General features: G+C 35.8%; 1 protein-coding gene across 1 annotated transcript in view; it reads left to right on the top strand.

Annotated features, from left to right (window-relative positions):
* Positions 1 to 14,589, top strand: part of SMC6 (structural maintenance of chromosomes 6) — a 34,303-nt gene that overhangs the window by 5,508 nt on the left and 14,206 nt on the right. Inside the window, exons 4-19 of the mRNA XM_021391541.1 lie at positions 1,646 to 1,763; positions 2,591 to 2,696; positions 3,547 to 3,683; positions 3,875 to 3,936; positions 4,691 to 4,771; positions 5,231 to 5,332; positions 5,476 to 5,595; positions 5,688 to 5,786; positions 6,892 to 7,038; positions 7,434 to 7,522; positions 8,000 to 8,164; positions 9,250 to 9,428; positions 10,479 to 10,680; positions 10,812 to 10,926; positions 12,479 to 12,639; positions 13,729 to 13,864. Of these exons, the coding sequence (XP_021247216.1) occupies positions 1,646 to 1,763; positions 2,591 to 2,696; positions 3,547 to 3,683; positions 3,875 to 3,936; positions 4,691 to 4,771; positions 5,231 to 5,332; positions 5,476 to 5,595; positions 5,688 to 5,786; positions 6,892 to 7,038; positions 7,434 to 7,522; positions 8,000 to 8,164; positions 9,250 to 9,428; positions 10,479 to 10,680; positions 10,812 to 10,926; positions 12,479 to 12,639; positions 13,729 to 13,864 (2,019 nt within the window). The remainder of the gene's footprint in view (positions 1 to 1,645; positions 1,764 to 2,590; positions 2,697 to 3,546; positions 3,684 to 3,874; positions 3,937 to 4,690; positions 4,772 to 5,230; positions 5,333 to 5,475; positions 5,596 to 5,687; positions 5,787 to 6,891; positions 7,039 to 7,433; positions 7,523 to 7,999; positions 8,165 to 9,249; positions 9,429 to 10,478; positions 10,681 to 10,811; positions 10,927 to 12,478; positions 12,640 to 13,728; positions 13,865 to 14,589) is intronic.

Raw genomic sequence — 14,589 nt, 5'->3', positions numbered from 1 at the left:
TCTGTAGAAGCCTTTCTTATCCTTCTTTACACCCGTTGCCACATCCAGTTTCAGTTGGGCCTTGGCATTCCAGACCCTGTCCCTACACAGCATAACAGTATCTCTGTACTCTTCCCAAGTTAGCTGTCCCTTCTTCCACTGCCTGTGCATTTTCTTCTTGCTCTCCAGTTTGAGCAGCAGGTCCTGACTCAGCCATGCCGGTCTCTTGCCTTCCTTTCCTGACTTCCTAATTTATTCCATGGAAACTACAAGAGATATGAAGAACACTGTAATACTGTTTGATAGAACACATTCTCGGCTACAAAATGTTATTCTTCAACATCATCAACTCCATCAGTTATGCATTTCACCAGTGATGAACAAGAGCCTGCATGCCGCTCTTGTAAAAATTGCACCAGTGGAGGTGACCTGATGTTGCCACTGCCGAAACACACCACCCACTGCCTCACTGTGCTCACATCCTCTGTTTGGTCTCCATAAATGTTCAGCAAGTGTCAATGAATGTCAGTGGGTGCCATTTTTTCCACAAGGAGGAATTCAGTGACACACTTACGCACTTTCATGTCGCCATTTTGTCAGACTACATCTCTGCTGCCATCTGTCGCACAGCAACGGAATGTAATGGTGTATTGGCAAGTAGGTTCAACTTCTAGTGCCATACTCTGTCATTGTGGGCACGCATAATAAAATGGGAGGCATTGCTTTTGGAGCAGCCCTCTTAGTATCCTGGTTTTACGGAATGAATACTACTGAAATTGACAAATATGTAAAGCAAAACCTTTTTGCTTTATTGCATATTTGGTTTAAGTTGTAGGAAAAGCAGAAAGTGTGTTTAGAAAAGCATTTACTAAAAGAAACACTGGATGCTTTGATTTCATAGTTGACACTTGCAAATGACTAACAGAAATGTTTGAAATGAAATGAAACTTGAAGATGTGAATACTCTTTTCTCTTTACCTGTAATAGTTGAATTTAAAATTTGAAGGTATTCTTTCTAAAAGTATTTACTGGGCATAAAAATGCAGCCTTGCATATTATGAGATGCTGATGTGGAGTTATAGCCCATAGAGATGTAACTCGCCACTTCATTTTCATGAACAGTACCCAGTGTTCCGTGTCACTGGTTTGTGACTTGCTTAGAAAACGTTCTTTTTCTGAAGCACTGGTAATAAAATGAAAAGTTGTTGTCAGAACAGTACTTTACGTGTTGAATATTGGAGTATCCCTTTTGCTTCTAGTTTCATTTCCTCCTTCCTACTTTAACTCCTGTTTCCTTCTTTCAAAGTCACCTCAAAGCTTTTTGCAGTGTTGTTTCAATAACAAGAAGTCTTTCTATGATACTCCTTACTTAGTGCTCTAATAATTGTACGAAATCTATGATCTTAATCTTCTGTATCATATGAAATGTCAGTAAGGGAGAGAACTGATCAATTTTGCTAACTGTTTTGATCTTAATTTACATAGTAACTGTTCTATAATAAGCAATTTTGATAGTGTCAGGAACGACTGCTGATTTTCTTGTGGTTTGTTACCGTTTGTGTTTTTTATCATAATCATTTGAATTCTCATTATATTTTCATTATATTTAAAGTAAAGCAATGTGTTTCATTAAAATGCACACGTAATGTAATATCTTATTCTCTAGACTGTAGGGGAAGCTGGGATAATTGAAAGTATCCAGCTGAAGAACTTCATGTGCCATTCGATGTTGGGGCCTTTTCAGTTTGGATCAAATCTCAATTTTATTATTGGAAGCAATGGAAGTAAGTATTAATTGCATCACTGCTAAACCAAAGAATGCTTTTGTTGAGACTTGAAAATGTATAATTTTAATTTGAAAAGGAATTGCTAATTCATCTATGAATCTTTTAGGACTGTAGATGAATTCAGTTTTATACTTGAGAATCATGGACTATCCCAGTAGTCCCAAGCTAGTGAAAAGAGTTTTAAAATTCAGACATTTATGAAAGATAACACGAGTAAAACTTTTCGTAGCTAAATTATACATACATTCATATTTAAGCTTCACATAGGCATATATTCATTTTTTAAATACACCGTAGTTGTCCAAGTATATGTCACGTAGAAACTGTTTTAGAAGAGTGTGATACTTATGCAAGTTCATTTATTTTGGAGGGAGAATTTCAAAAATTAAACGTAAATGTTGAAAGGGAGCTTAAAATCCCTCTGACAGTTAACTAAGTGATAATATATGTTTGGTTTCTTTTGTCTTAAAAGTATTTTCTGTATGCCTTGGAGGAGTGGAATTTTCTTTCCTCCTGAGGTAGAGCGTCTCATTGAACGCAAATGAATGAGGAGAAGTAGCAGCAGTTTGGCTCAGCTCAGTTTTCTGGGGGAGAAACTTGGAAATGCCTGATTTATTTATTTATGATGTTCTTTCCTACAGTTGTGGCTATTTTATATACCTGACAAATTGAAATCTGACTGCTTGAATACATAAGCAGTCAAACAACAATCTATAATGCGAATGAACTGAAGACGAAGTAACAGTATCTTTGTTTTTTTTCTGTTTGCTTGGTTTTTTTGGTTGTTTTTAAGAAAAAAAAAAACTTCAGTGCTTCTGTTACAGGTGGAAAAAGTTCCATTTTAACTGCACTGATTGTTGGACTTGGTGGAAAAGCCACTGCTACTAATAGAGGTTCCTCGTTAAAAATGTTTGTAAAAAGTGGAGAGACGTAAGTAAAACTTCCTTAGTTTTAAAGTGGAATGTGTTGTTTAGAGACTGACTCGGGTTAGCCGATCAGTCTTCTGGTTACTTAATTTTTCTCTGTTCTCCTACTAGGCCTAACAGATAAGAATAAAAATAAATAATAAAGATAAGATAAAACAAGATAAGAATAAAGTAATATGTTTAGGGGAACCAGAAAAGAGATTATAAGAGGTTTGAAAGCTTATATTTACATGAAGCTGTAACTTGGAGCCCCAGACTTTTCCTTTCAGAGATAGCTGGAGTAAAATTGTTTCAGCACCTGCCTTGTGTAATAACACATTTCAGCATTCCTGTTAGAAGCAGAATATCTGAATTCAGAATTGAAATCATATCCCTTCTTTTCCAAAAAAAAAGCCCAACCCTTAAGTAGTGAACTATAGGTTACTTTATTTAGGGATGGCTGTAGAAGCCAAGCAATTTGTAGCCCATAAACCAGTCTGGAGACAGGAGAATAACCAAAAAGGAACTTGATAATGCAACCTAAGGATGAAGGTACTCAGGTATGAAGGAAAGGTGGGAGAATCTGCACATTTGCTTTTGGCTCATTACTTTCCTGAAGGCGCCAGCAGGGCAGTGTGTGATGATTCTTTCTGTGCAGGTGCCTTTGATGCTGCTTTGGCTCTGACTGCATTAGTGTATTTTGTTCCAATTTGTACTATGAATGACTTTCAGTTATGACCTGTGCAAGATACGACAATTTTTTGTGGAAAATTAGAAAGTTCTGATTTTTGTTTTTTGATTAAAACTCATTTCAGCTGTCTGTGGATGCTTGTGTGTTTGGTTTTTTTTATGTTGTTTTTTTTTTTTTTCTTTAGTTCTGCAGATATCTCAGTAACACTGCAAAACCAAGGCAGAGATGCATTTAAACCGGAACTGTACGGTGACTCTATTATTGTGAACACGCACATTAATTTGGAAGGGAGCAGAACTTACAGACTGAAAAGCAAATCTGGTTGGTGATAGTTTGTTTTGCTCTCAATCTTTAAAGCTCTTTGAATGGTTTAGTAACTTTAAATGCCTTGATGTTATATGAAGATTTTCTTACAAGATCAACTGTTTTGCATTTGCGTGTTAGACTTCAGTATGCTGGCATGTCAGCAGCAGTTATTTCTCTCTGTCAAATGCTCTCCCTCTTCCCATTAGGGACTATGATTTCTTCAAGGAAGGAAGAACTCTTAGGATTGCTGGATCACTTTAACATACAGGTAATTGTTAGTGTTAAAATTCTGTGTAATTTAAGACATTAGCATGTGATGCTTCATTTTGCTAAATGAGAGTTCGCCTTTTCCATGCTTTTATGATCACTTGCACTAAAATTTAATATAACTTGGACAGTGCTGAATAGGACCTGATCCCCTGCAGGTCAGTGTTTACTGTCATCTGCAAGCTTCATGTGTCCTATCAGTGAAAGACGTAGCATTTCTATACTTATTCTATGTGTGGAACTTTTTTGTTTTAAACACCTGCTGATTCTTTCAGTTTTTGCTGTTACAAAAATGTAGATTTATTTCTTTTTGTTTTTTTTTTTTTCTGCTTAAGGGATTAATGAAAAATCAGTTACTTTATACTTGATGTACACTATTCAAAATATTCCACCTGTCAAATAATATAAACTTCCATTACTATGTATTGATTTCATCGTGGAAACTTCTGTAAGAATGTATTGGGCAATTCCTTGAATTGAATGTAGTACTTTGGGCAGTTGATTAAAGAGGAATTACACAGCATTGTTGCACAAAATTCCCAAGTCAAGGAATTTTAAGTAAATTAAAGTAAGTTAAGTAAATAAAACTTTCCAGAAGTCACTGCTTCTTGTGAAAACAGTTCCTTAGATGCCTTTGTTGTGATGCAAATTTGTATTTGGAGTGTCTGTGTGTGTGTGTCCCTGCTTTCAGGATGGATGATTATAAATCTTTTTTTCCCTAAAATATAAATAAAGTAACATATCCAATATTACAGGTAGAAAATCCTTTGTCTGTTTTAACCCAAGAGATGAGTAAGCTCTTCTTACAGTCTAAAAATGAGGGTGACAAGTATAAGGTAAGAAAAATCATTTAACACTTTAAATATTAAATGGTAACTTTTAGAATGAGTTGGTTTCAAGTAATTCTTTTAAAAATGCAGCGCAGTAAAACAAGCAAAAAAATAATTTGAAGCAAAAATGCTAATTTTGGATTTTGAGAGGTGTCACGGGGAAAAAAAATCAGAACGTTTTCAGAAATCTGAATTTTAAATGTCTAATTGGAGCAATCATCCACCTCGCAAAAGCAGTTTTTTGGATTTTATTTTTTCCTCTGACAGCATTGGTAAATCCATAATGCTTGTTTGTGTACGCTGCTGAGTTAGGTCATTAGACAAAAGGGCCTCACAGGTTATTTTGCTGTAGATGCTATTTGACACGCGTGGCAGTTGGAATGAATGATTTTTCTATAATTATTTAAAATTCAAATAGGTACGCTGCTGAATCTGACATCTGCATCTTTTTTAATTCCTTGGCAGTTTTTTATGAAGGCGACTCAGCTGGAGCAAATGAAAGAAGATTATTCATATATCATGAAAACGAAAGAAAATACACGGCTTCAGATAGAACAAGGAGTAGAGGTATATTGAAGTTACAATAATTGTTAGTGCTGGTTTGAGCACTGAAATAACCAGTAGCTAAATTATTAAGCTTCAAAACGTATCTTTCCAATGTCTCATTGCACTGTAGCTTTATGTACTCACAGCTGAACTTTTTTTTTAAGCGCCTAAAATTGCTGAAGCGAACTTACTGTGAAGAAAAGGAACGTTATGAAAGCATCGAGTGTGTGAATGAAATGCAAAAACATCTTGAAGAGCTGAAGCATAAAATGGCGTGGGCAGTGGTAAATTTCTTGCTGAAATGTTTCCTCGAATGAAACTTACCCTAAATGATTTCTGAATTGCTGCAGACATTCTGATATATGCTAATATTTAGGTGGCTGAGATGGAGAGAGAAATACAGCCGATCAGAGAAGGCATCAAAGCTGAAGAAGAAAATACAGAAAAGTTTGATGAGAAGCTGGAAGAATGTCAGGTACATAAAAGGTTTAAACCATATGTTCATTTTTAGTTTAGTTTTCTTGACTCAGGAATAGAAATAGTTTTTCAAACTATTAAGATGCTCCTTCAGCTTGTAAGCGACTGAAGCTGGCCACTTTGGCTCTTTACAAGGTGCTGCAGTCTTGAAAATACCAGTGGTTACCATTTACACACTTATTTGGCCACCTAAAACTTAACAGTGAAATTTGTGTTCCACATTTTAATGGGCAAAAATACTAAGATACTTGGTTTTCTGCTGCTTGTTAGGGGTATTTGTGTGTATTGCTTTCACACTGATAGCTTTCATTTAGATAGGTGTTATGCTACATTAACTAGGAATTTGGGATGACTAACATTATATGTAGCAGTGAATGGCAATTTAAACTGTTTCATTGTTGAGAGTCCTTCCTTACTCAGTGCCTATTTCTGTATCAGTAGAGTATCTTTCTGAGATCTGTCATGCACGTTTCCTTGGATTTCAGTGCAAAGAAGATCAGTGTCATGATTCAAAAAGACACTTGGAAATAAAACAAATGATTTGGATAGTACTTGAGTCTTCTGGAGGTAACAAGAAAGAATAATAAAAGACAGACATTCAGAGTTACGCATGAAACGTATAATTTGCAGAAAATAGTATACAATGTTATTTTAAACTTTTTAGCCTCTTAAAACTCCTCCAAATTTTCTGAACTGGCGCATTTTTCACTGAAATTTTTAATATGCAAAAAAATAAAAGTATATATTTTTACAATTCACATGCTTTTACTTTATCGCCAAGCATATCTATCTGTGTAGTATTGAGGAAACATTGTCTGGGTACTGGTCTCATCTCTTTCCATGTCAGTCTACTTGGCCTTGTTGTAGTAAGAGCCCGGTGTCCGAGTAAACCATGAGTAAGAAAAGAAGGTTTGACACTTCATTGGTTTCCTGAGTGTGCTCCTATGTTATTTTTCCTCTTTGCATATCTGTAGTGTCAATTACTTGTAAGACATGTTAGCAGATGGATTCTTTTCAGTGATATTTCTTCTATAGCATGAAGAGATTTTGAAGAAAATTTTGTTTCATTTCTACACGCATATCATTCTCTTTTTGCCCTAAAGATAAAAATAAATGAAGCAGAAGAAAAGTACAAAGCAATACAAGAGAAGTTACTAACAGTAAGTGGTGAAGCAGAAGCCCTGCATACTCAATATATGTCTTCAAAAGCTGAGCTTCAGACAAGAAGAAAAGCAGTCAATGAAGCTGAGGTAGGCAAAGGAACTGATTTAAAACCTTAATCCTGTCCGTGCTCTACCCGTATGTACTTCTGTCTGTGTCTAGGCTTTATGATTGTCATATGTCATATGTCAGTGTAGTTCAACATAGGTGTAATTTCTGGCTTGACTGGCAGGCAGCTTCTGTTCACGGTCATAGAGTTTATATCTTTACACAGGTGGTAAGAAATGGACAGCTTAAGTCAGCATAAGTAAGATTTGGATGTGTGAAAAGAAGGAATAACTTGAAATCAAGGTTCTTTTTGTCTGAAATATTGATAATTCTTTGTTGTACAGATGCAGTTCAGTGTTTACTTCCTCAAAACTGTAATTCTGTGTTGAAATTACTCTTGCTTCTAATAAATGAATCTGTCCTATTTCGTCTACAGGTGCTTTGTAATCGTGTCAAAACTGAGCTAAAACGTCTGGCAAAAGATGATGAGCAGCTACAGAACCGAATTGAGGAAATGAAAAAGAGGTAGAGATTCGTGATGTTGTTTGTGAATGTATAGATATGTACCAAGTGAGCTTTTCTAAGTAATGAGAAAATCTACAGTAAGAGAAGACATTTAATCTTTCACAGGCTCCAGTTAAATATTTAAGTATCTCTCCTTTATATACCAGGATTTTCATTGGATGATGATGAGGCAATTGGGCAGAAAAAAAAAGGCTTTTCTTTTTCCTGATGGCTGCATATGTTTTCTAGCTTACGAGGTGTTGCAAAATAATTATTCCTTAAAGCAAATTTAATAGGAATGCAACTGGGGGATAGTTATGTGTGATTACAAATGAAAAATGAAATAAATCACTGGTATCTGTTGTGTAGATCTTGTAAATGCTCTGAATCTTGAATACAACGTTTTGATGCATAGATCTTAAATATGTTGCGTGTAATAAAAGTTTGTATCACAAATTATGCAATTCTAAAATACTCAAGTATGATGATTTCTTCTAGTGCTTATCTGGCTTCAGAGCATGAAAGGCTGGAAAAACAAAGGAAAATCACACAGTTAAAGGAGAAGTTGAAGGCATTTCATGATGAAGAAATAATGATTGGCCAACAGATTGATCAGTTTCAGCAGGCTATTCATAAGCATAAAGAAGAGCTTGCTAAACTTAAGTAAGTTACAGTTTTTGAACATAACTGTTTTTTTCATATTATAAGAGATCTCTTCTTAAGTCCCTGCAATTCCTTACGTTCTTGAGATATTAGGCTTCAGTTTCTGAGTTTGCTTCCCCCACCTACTTCCTTCCTAATTTATCATAGGACTTGTTAAACTTTTCTTTGGCACAGTATGACTGAAGCTAGAAAATTGTGGAGAGTTACCAAAACTGTACAGGATAACTATTGTATCTATTGTATCTAAGTGCAAATTTATAGAGACTTTGAACCACTTGCTTTAGATGTCTATTTACCCATGACTGAACTAGAAAAACAAAGTTTTTCTAAAGTTTTTCCTAAGTTTTTATTTGGAAACCTGAACTTGTACAGTAGTTACAGGAGGGGTTTATGGTAATGTTGATATTTGTTGTTTTAAGAGATTTGAGAATTGTTTCATATTACAACTGGAGTGTTATTTCAAACATCTTTTACCTATTATCAAAGCAGTTCCTTTGTGCTCTGTTAAAGGCCTTTAGAGAAGATGGTGAAATGTGAAAAGAGAAAGCTATATTGATCTTTTGTTGTTTCTTTGTCATTTTATATCAAAATTGCACATTGTTTACACAGTAATGCATGCTTTAAATTTACAATTGTTTAGATGTCTTTATTTGTGTTTAAAAAAAATCATGTTAGAATACTGTCCTACTGTTATGGTTTTTTCTTCAGTTGGGTTTTACACCAAGTGAAGTTGTACTGCTTGATATTTTTGGAACCATTTCTGTTCATCTGCTTTGATGGCATTTGTACCTTCACTTGTGGCTTCTCTTTCTACCTTTCACTGTGATGAAGAAGAAAAGTAATGTGAAACTGTGTTGCAGAGTAGCAATTTTCTTAGTTGTGTGGGGTTCCTTTTGGTTTTTGTTTCGTGTGTTTTGAAGCTCTAAACATTTTTGCAAGTGTGTAACTCACTGTACGTTGAAGAATTGAGGTCTTGATGTGCTGTCCCGTTATATTAGTACTTGAAAAATAAGAGGATAACTATGTCTGTGAAATTAAGGCCTCATAAGCTGTTGCTACTGGAAAAAATAATTCTCTTCTCTTAGGAGAGAAGACTTTGGTGTGAGACAAGACTTGGATGCTAAGCAGAAGCACCTGAGAGAGCTGAGAGAGAGTAAAACAAACGCCTTTAAGCGATTTGGACAACATATGCCGTCACTGCTTGAAGAAGTTGAAAGAGCCTATAGGCAAGGGCAATTTAAACACAAACCTGTTGGACCTTTAGGTAAGAATGACAGCTTTTCAACTTTCTCAAGACAATTTTGGGGCTATTTCCTTATGGGTTGTATTGAAAGGCTGATAATGTCAACTGTGAACTTTTAGAAAAATTGTTTCTTAAGAAGCTTCAGATATAGCTTTCGGGAAATACAGAGGGAAGCTCTGTTTCTGGCTGCCAATGAATGCTAAAAGACGACACCATAGGTAGGATTTCAGTGCAAAATAGCTGAGCTTCCTGCTGTGTTGCAGGTCTCCTCTGCATGTTGCATAGAGCTTATGTAGAGCGTTACTTCAGCGTGATAAGCTTTCTATCTCGCGTCACCCTACTGTGCTCTAGTTGATTGCACCTTGGTGATAGCACTGTCCTATTGTCGGGCAGATTTTTTGCATAAAACGTACAGTGGCTGCCTTGTGGGGTTGTCACACTTGAGATGTTTTGTGTGGAGCAGCTTAGAAAAAACTTTCTTGAAAAGCCTGATTTCATTTGTGTTTGTCAGAGATGTTCAGAACTATGTTCAGTTTGTAAGTGGCAGTAAGGGCTTCAGCATATTCCAGAGATAAATGTAAGGACAAAGTGCTTACTTAACTGGAGTACTAGGCAACTACTGCAGACTGAGGATGTGTGAACACAATACTGCCAACAGATGATACAGTGGAAATCCTCACGTTAGTTTAATTTGCAGCATAGCTGTTCCTCTGCCTTCAGCCTTAAAGCATGAAATTGTTATTAAGTGATCTTTGCCTTGATTTGCTCTTGCTGTGCTGCCATAATGGATTTAATAGTGACCTTATAGAACTTCTAGGGGGAAAAAAAACAGTAGGCCTATCTATATAGGCTTCTCTAGGAAGAGAAATTGTTCTCAGGAGTAGCCTGCCTGTTGTGGAGCTTTTTCTTCTTTAGTTAACTTTTCTATTTTTTTTTTTTTTCCTTCTTTTAAGAGAGATTTCAGACTCTTTAAAAAGAGAAAAAAGAAAACAAAAACGTGGAGTGGTAAAAACATACTACTTCAATATGTTATGGACCAAAGCTAAAGCCTTGTCTTTCATGTTTGTTTAGGTGCTTTCATTCATCCAAAAGATCCTGAACTGTCTCTGGCTATTGAAGCTTGTTTAAAGAGCTTAGTTCAGGCATTTTGCTGCGATAATCATAATGATGAAAGAATTCTTCAGCAACTGATGTCAAAATATTATCCGCGTGGAGCTAGACCTTCAATAATTGTAAATAAATTTCAGGATAGGATTTATGATGTTAGACAGAGGTAAGTTGTGAATGTTATTATATAGCTACAGTGGTTCGAATTATTAAGAGTTGAAAGGAACTATCTGTAATACGATTGAAAGAATTTTGTGTAAGTTTTATGCATGGTTTTTTTTTTCTTCTTTTCTTTAGTGGAGTTCATCACCCGGAGTTCCCGTCGGTTCTCACAGCGTTGGAAATAGATGGTACAGCAGTTGCTAATTGTTTGATCAATGTGAGGAGTATAGAAAAAATCCTGCTAATTAAAGTAAGGCTCTCCACTCCCTACAAGCCTTTAAAGAAAGACATTATCTCTTTGTATAGTATATACAGTACCTTCTCTGGTTTTTGCGTATCACAAACACTGAAGTAGAGAATTTTTCCGTCCCTGAAAGGTTGAGGGATTGGAACTAGTTGAACTTTAAGGTCCCTTCCAACCCAGTCATTCTATGAAGCGTAACTTCCAGATGCAGTGAGAGGTGGTGAGGTCTCTGATGGCTCACTGGACCCTAACTGCAACAATTATCAGTGTTTTAATGCAGTACATAGACATGTGCATTGCTGCTGGAAGGCGTCCCATAAGGGCCCTCATGACATTCAATATGCTGTCAGTATCTCACTTTGAACACCATTTTCTGCTTAGATAGAGATAAACTGACAACGACCATCATGGCCCTAAATATGGGCCTTATTTAAGAATCTGTAACATTAGAGCTTTTATTCTTGTTATTTCCTCACTCTCTCGCTTCACCGTATCACCACACCATGTTCTTAGGTCTTGACTTCCCCCTCTAGCAGGGAGATCACTTCTGGTCGAGCAGAAAATCATACTGATTTCTGCTGTGTGGCTGCTTGGGGTGTTACTGGCCAACATCCTTGGGTATTCCTTGGCATTTTTCACTACAGAGCTCTCCCTGTTTGTTTCCAGGATTGTCCCAGGTCATTCTGAGAATATACATCACCTTTCTGGGCCTCTAATTTGTCTGTTTTTCTAGTCTAAATTGTGTGCCTGTGATCAGCCTCCTAATTGCTGTCTCTTTACTAATTGTTGGATTCAGGATGTGTCAGTTTTCTGTAGTCCATGTGTTACAAAAACTTGTAGCCACCTCTTCCACTTGAACCTAGCAAGCAGGAGGCTTGTGCTTGAGAATTCAGAATCTCCTTTTAGGACATTCACCCACCCACATCTATGTGAAATTATTTTCCATCTGGTTGTGTTCACAGCCTTCTTACTTTTAAGACCTACCTGAGCAACTTCAGCTGAATCTGAAAAAAGCTGAAAAAGTATGCTGTAGAGGAAGTAATACTTCAGAATGGATGGGTGTATAAATATTAATTTCCTCAGACAAAGACACTTGTGACCGCTTAATCCGACACTGGCAATTGTTTTTAGCAGCAGGTTTCCCAATCTTTAATTTAATTTTGTTTGATGTACTTAGCAGATCTCTTTGAAAGATTATTTCCTCTGTGTGTATTCCGCTTCAGTTAATTAAATATACTTAGTGTGTAGTGACCTTTTGGTTAGTGATTTTTCCCATGGCGAATTACAAGGAGCTGATCAGACTACATAATTTACAATTTAGAAACTGGCAGCTAAACGAAATGGATTGTTTTTGAGAACAGGAATGTCTGACTCAATGGAGAAAAGCAGATTCTTGACATTACAGACTTTTTCAAATTATTCTTCAATTTCTGTGTTCCTTATTTTTTGTTAAGAACGTAAAAGATTTCTGAGTGAGAACTGCTAGATCCGTTTAAAATTGATTTCTACAATTCTGGTGAATTATCTACAGATATGATAAAGCAATTTTGTTTTTCAGAGTAGCTATAAAGCTCGTGAAGTAATGCAGTCTAACAATCCTCCAAAAAATTGTAGAGAAGCTTTCACTGCTGAAGGTGATCAAGTATTTAACAGACGATATTATTCTTCTGATTACCTCAGACCCAAGTATCTAAGCAAAGATGTTGAAGCAGAAATAAGGTTAGCATCTCGCAATGTTGGTTTTATTTTTAAAAAAGAAGCGTGTTTATTGATGCGAATAATGGAATTGTGTATTTGTCTGTTTGGATGAACGTGCATCAGAGACAGCCACCCTCCTCTACTCTCCTTTCTCTCGCACTCTGAGGTTCACATATCCTTCTTGAGAACTGAGAATTCTGGAAAACTTCTCTTTCAATGCCTTTACTATAAAAAAATATGGTGGTTTATCTTTGAAGTCTAGTTGGGTTTTTAAAATCTTGAACTCTCACCAAGCAAACTGGGGACACTGAAATACCAAATTCAACCCAAAGCAATGAAACGTTCATCAGGAACGGTATATGAAATTTATTAAACACTGATACGCTGATTCTGGGATGAGACATAGTGATCAGTCCAATCCATTTCATGCATCTGTAATAAAAGTTAAAAAGTTGATTAAATGCTTCAGCAAAAAGATTTGGGGTGTTTTTGTTTCTTTTAACTGTAACATTAGTAAAATTTTGCCCTCCTTTTCTGGGGATCAAAGAATCTAACAGAACTTAGTCATCTATAAATAACAATAAAAAGTAAAAAGTACAGGTTTTATTTTGCATTTGAAATAGGCTTACCACATGCTAAAAGAACTCGTTATGGAAGTCTCTGAACTTTTTTTGTAGGAAGAAAAGTACGAGAATGTATGGAATATTTTTTAATGTTATTTTCTCTTTGAGTGGAAGTGGGTTTTTCCTAGTGAAAGCATTTGTTTTCTCTCAGGATGCACTGATACTCTTAGAAGTAATACTGCTGTTCACTTCAGGCATTTGGCCTGTTTGCTACAGTTGTTAACAAAGGTTACCAGTGGTTCAAATTACATGAATGCTTTGTTCACCTGGGGCTAAACAGCCATTAGCTCATGGTTATCAGCTGTGACCTCTACTGTAAAGGTTTGATATTTCTTTACTGGTCAGTAAAACCATCCAACACATAGCAAACTGAAGGTATTTTTTTGTGCTTTTGTGTGCTTTGCTTTGTCACACATTTATCTGTGTTTGTGTGTGTATATAATAATGATGTCCCAATATCACTTATTTTATTTTATTTTTTTTTAAGTCTCTTGGAGAATGAAATTGCAAGCAGGAAGGCCAAGCTGACAGCATCTCAGCAACGTTTGTCTTCGATTGAAAATGAAATTGAGCAGAATGAAAGTCATCTTCATCATCATCGACAACACCAAAAGGAACTTCAGGTAAAAATAGACACAGTATGCCTTTTTAGATGCTGGTCAATCTTTTCCTATTTCTCTTTGACTTGATGATATATTTGGCGCAAGTGATAATTTTCAGTGTTATGCTTATCCTTGCATATACTAGCATCTGTAGGATGCTTTCATCATTTAAGACAGAACAGTGGAAGTTTTGGCAGTATTATTGTTGTTCTTTATGGTGTTCTTGTTTCATTTTTTTTTCCCCTGGTTGTGCTAAATCTCCCAAGTAAAATCTCTACTGATTTTTGGGACACAAGTAGGAAATTGTTGCAGTATTTAACAGAAGTTTCTGTTCGCTGCATTCACCTTCTGTATTTCTTTTGACCTTGCCTTTTCATTCCCAGAATATTGCTTCTCTTCATGCTTTTATTTTATATTCTTAATGTTGAATATGTTGGATATTCCACGCTTTTAAGTTTTGCTTAATTTGAATTTTTTATTAAACCATTTTACAACCATTGGTACTTGTTTTCTGCAGGACTTCCAATGTTAGAGGGTATGATATATATTTTAGGTGACTAATGTTGTTACTGTTAGGAAATATGAGGTGATATATACCATACAAGGTTATATTCAGTAAATTACAAATAAGAACCAGCATAGAAGTGGCACATGAATTTGTACTAAATGGATGTAAAATATTTTTAATTCAAATTTCATGTTGAATGGAAACATGGCTATAATGTAATAATGTGAAGTAATAAGCA

This window comes from Numida meleagris, chromosome 3 (assembly GCF_002078875.1).
Source record: "Numida meleagris isolate 19003 breed g44 Domestic line chromosome 3, NumMel1.0, whole genome shotgun sequence".
NCBI lineage: Eukaryota > Metazoa > Chordata > Aves > Galliformes > Numididae > Numida > Numida meleagris.
The sequence above is the reverse complement of the archived record's forward strand: the minus strand, read 5'-3'. Positions and strand labels throughout refer to the sequence as shown.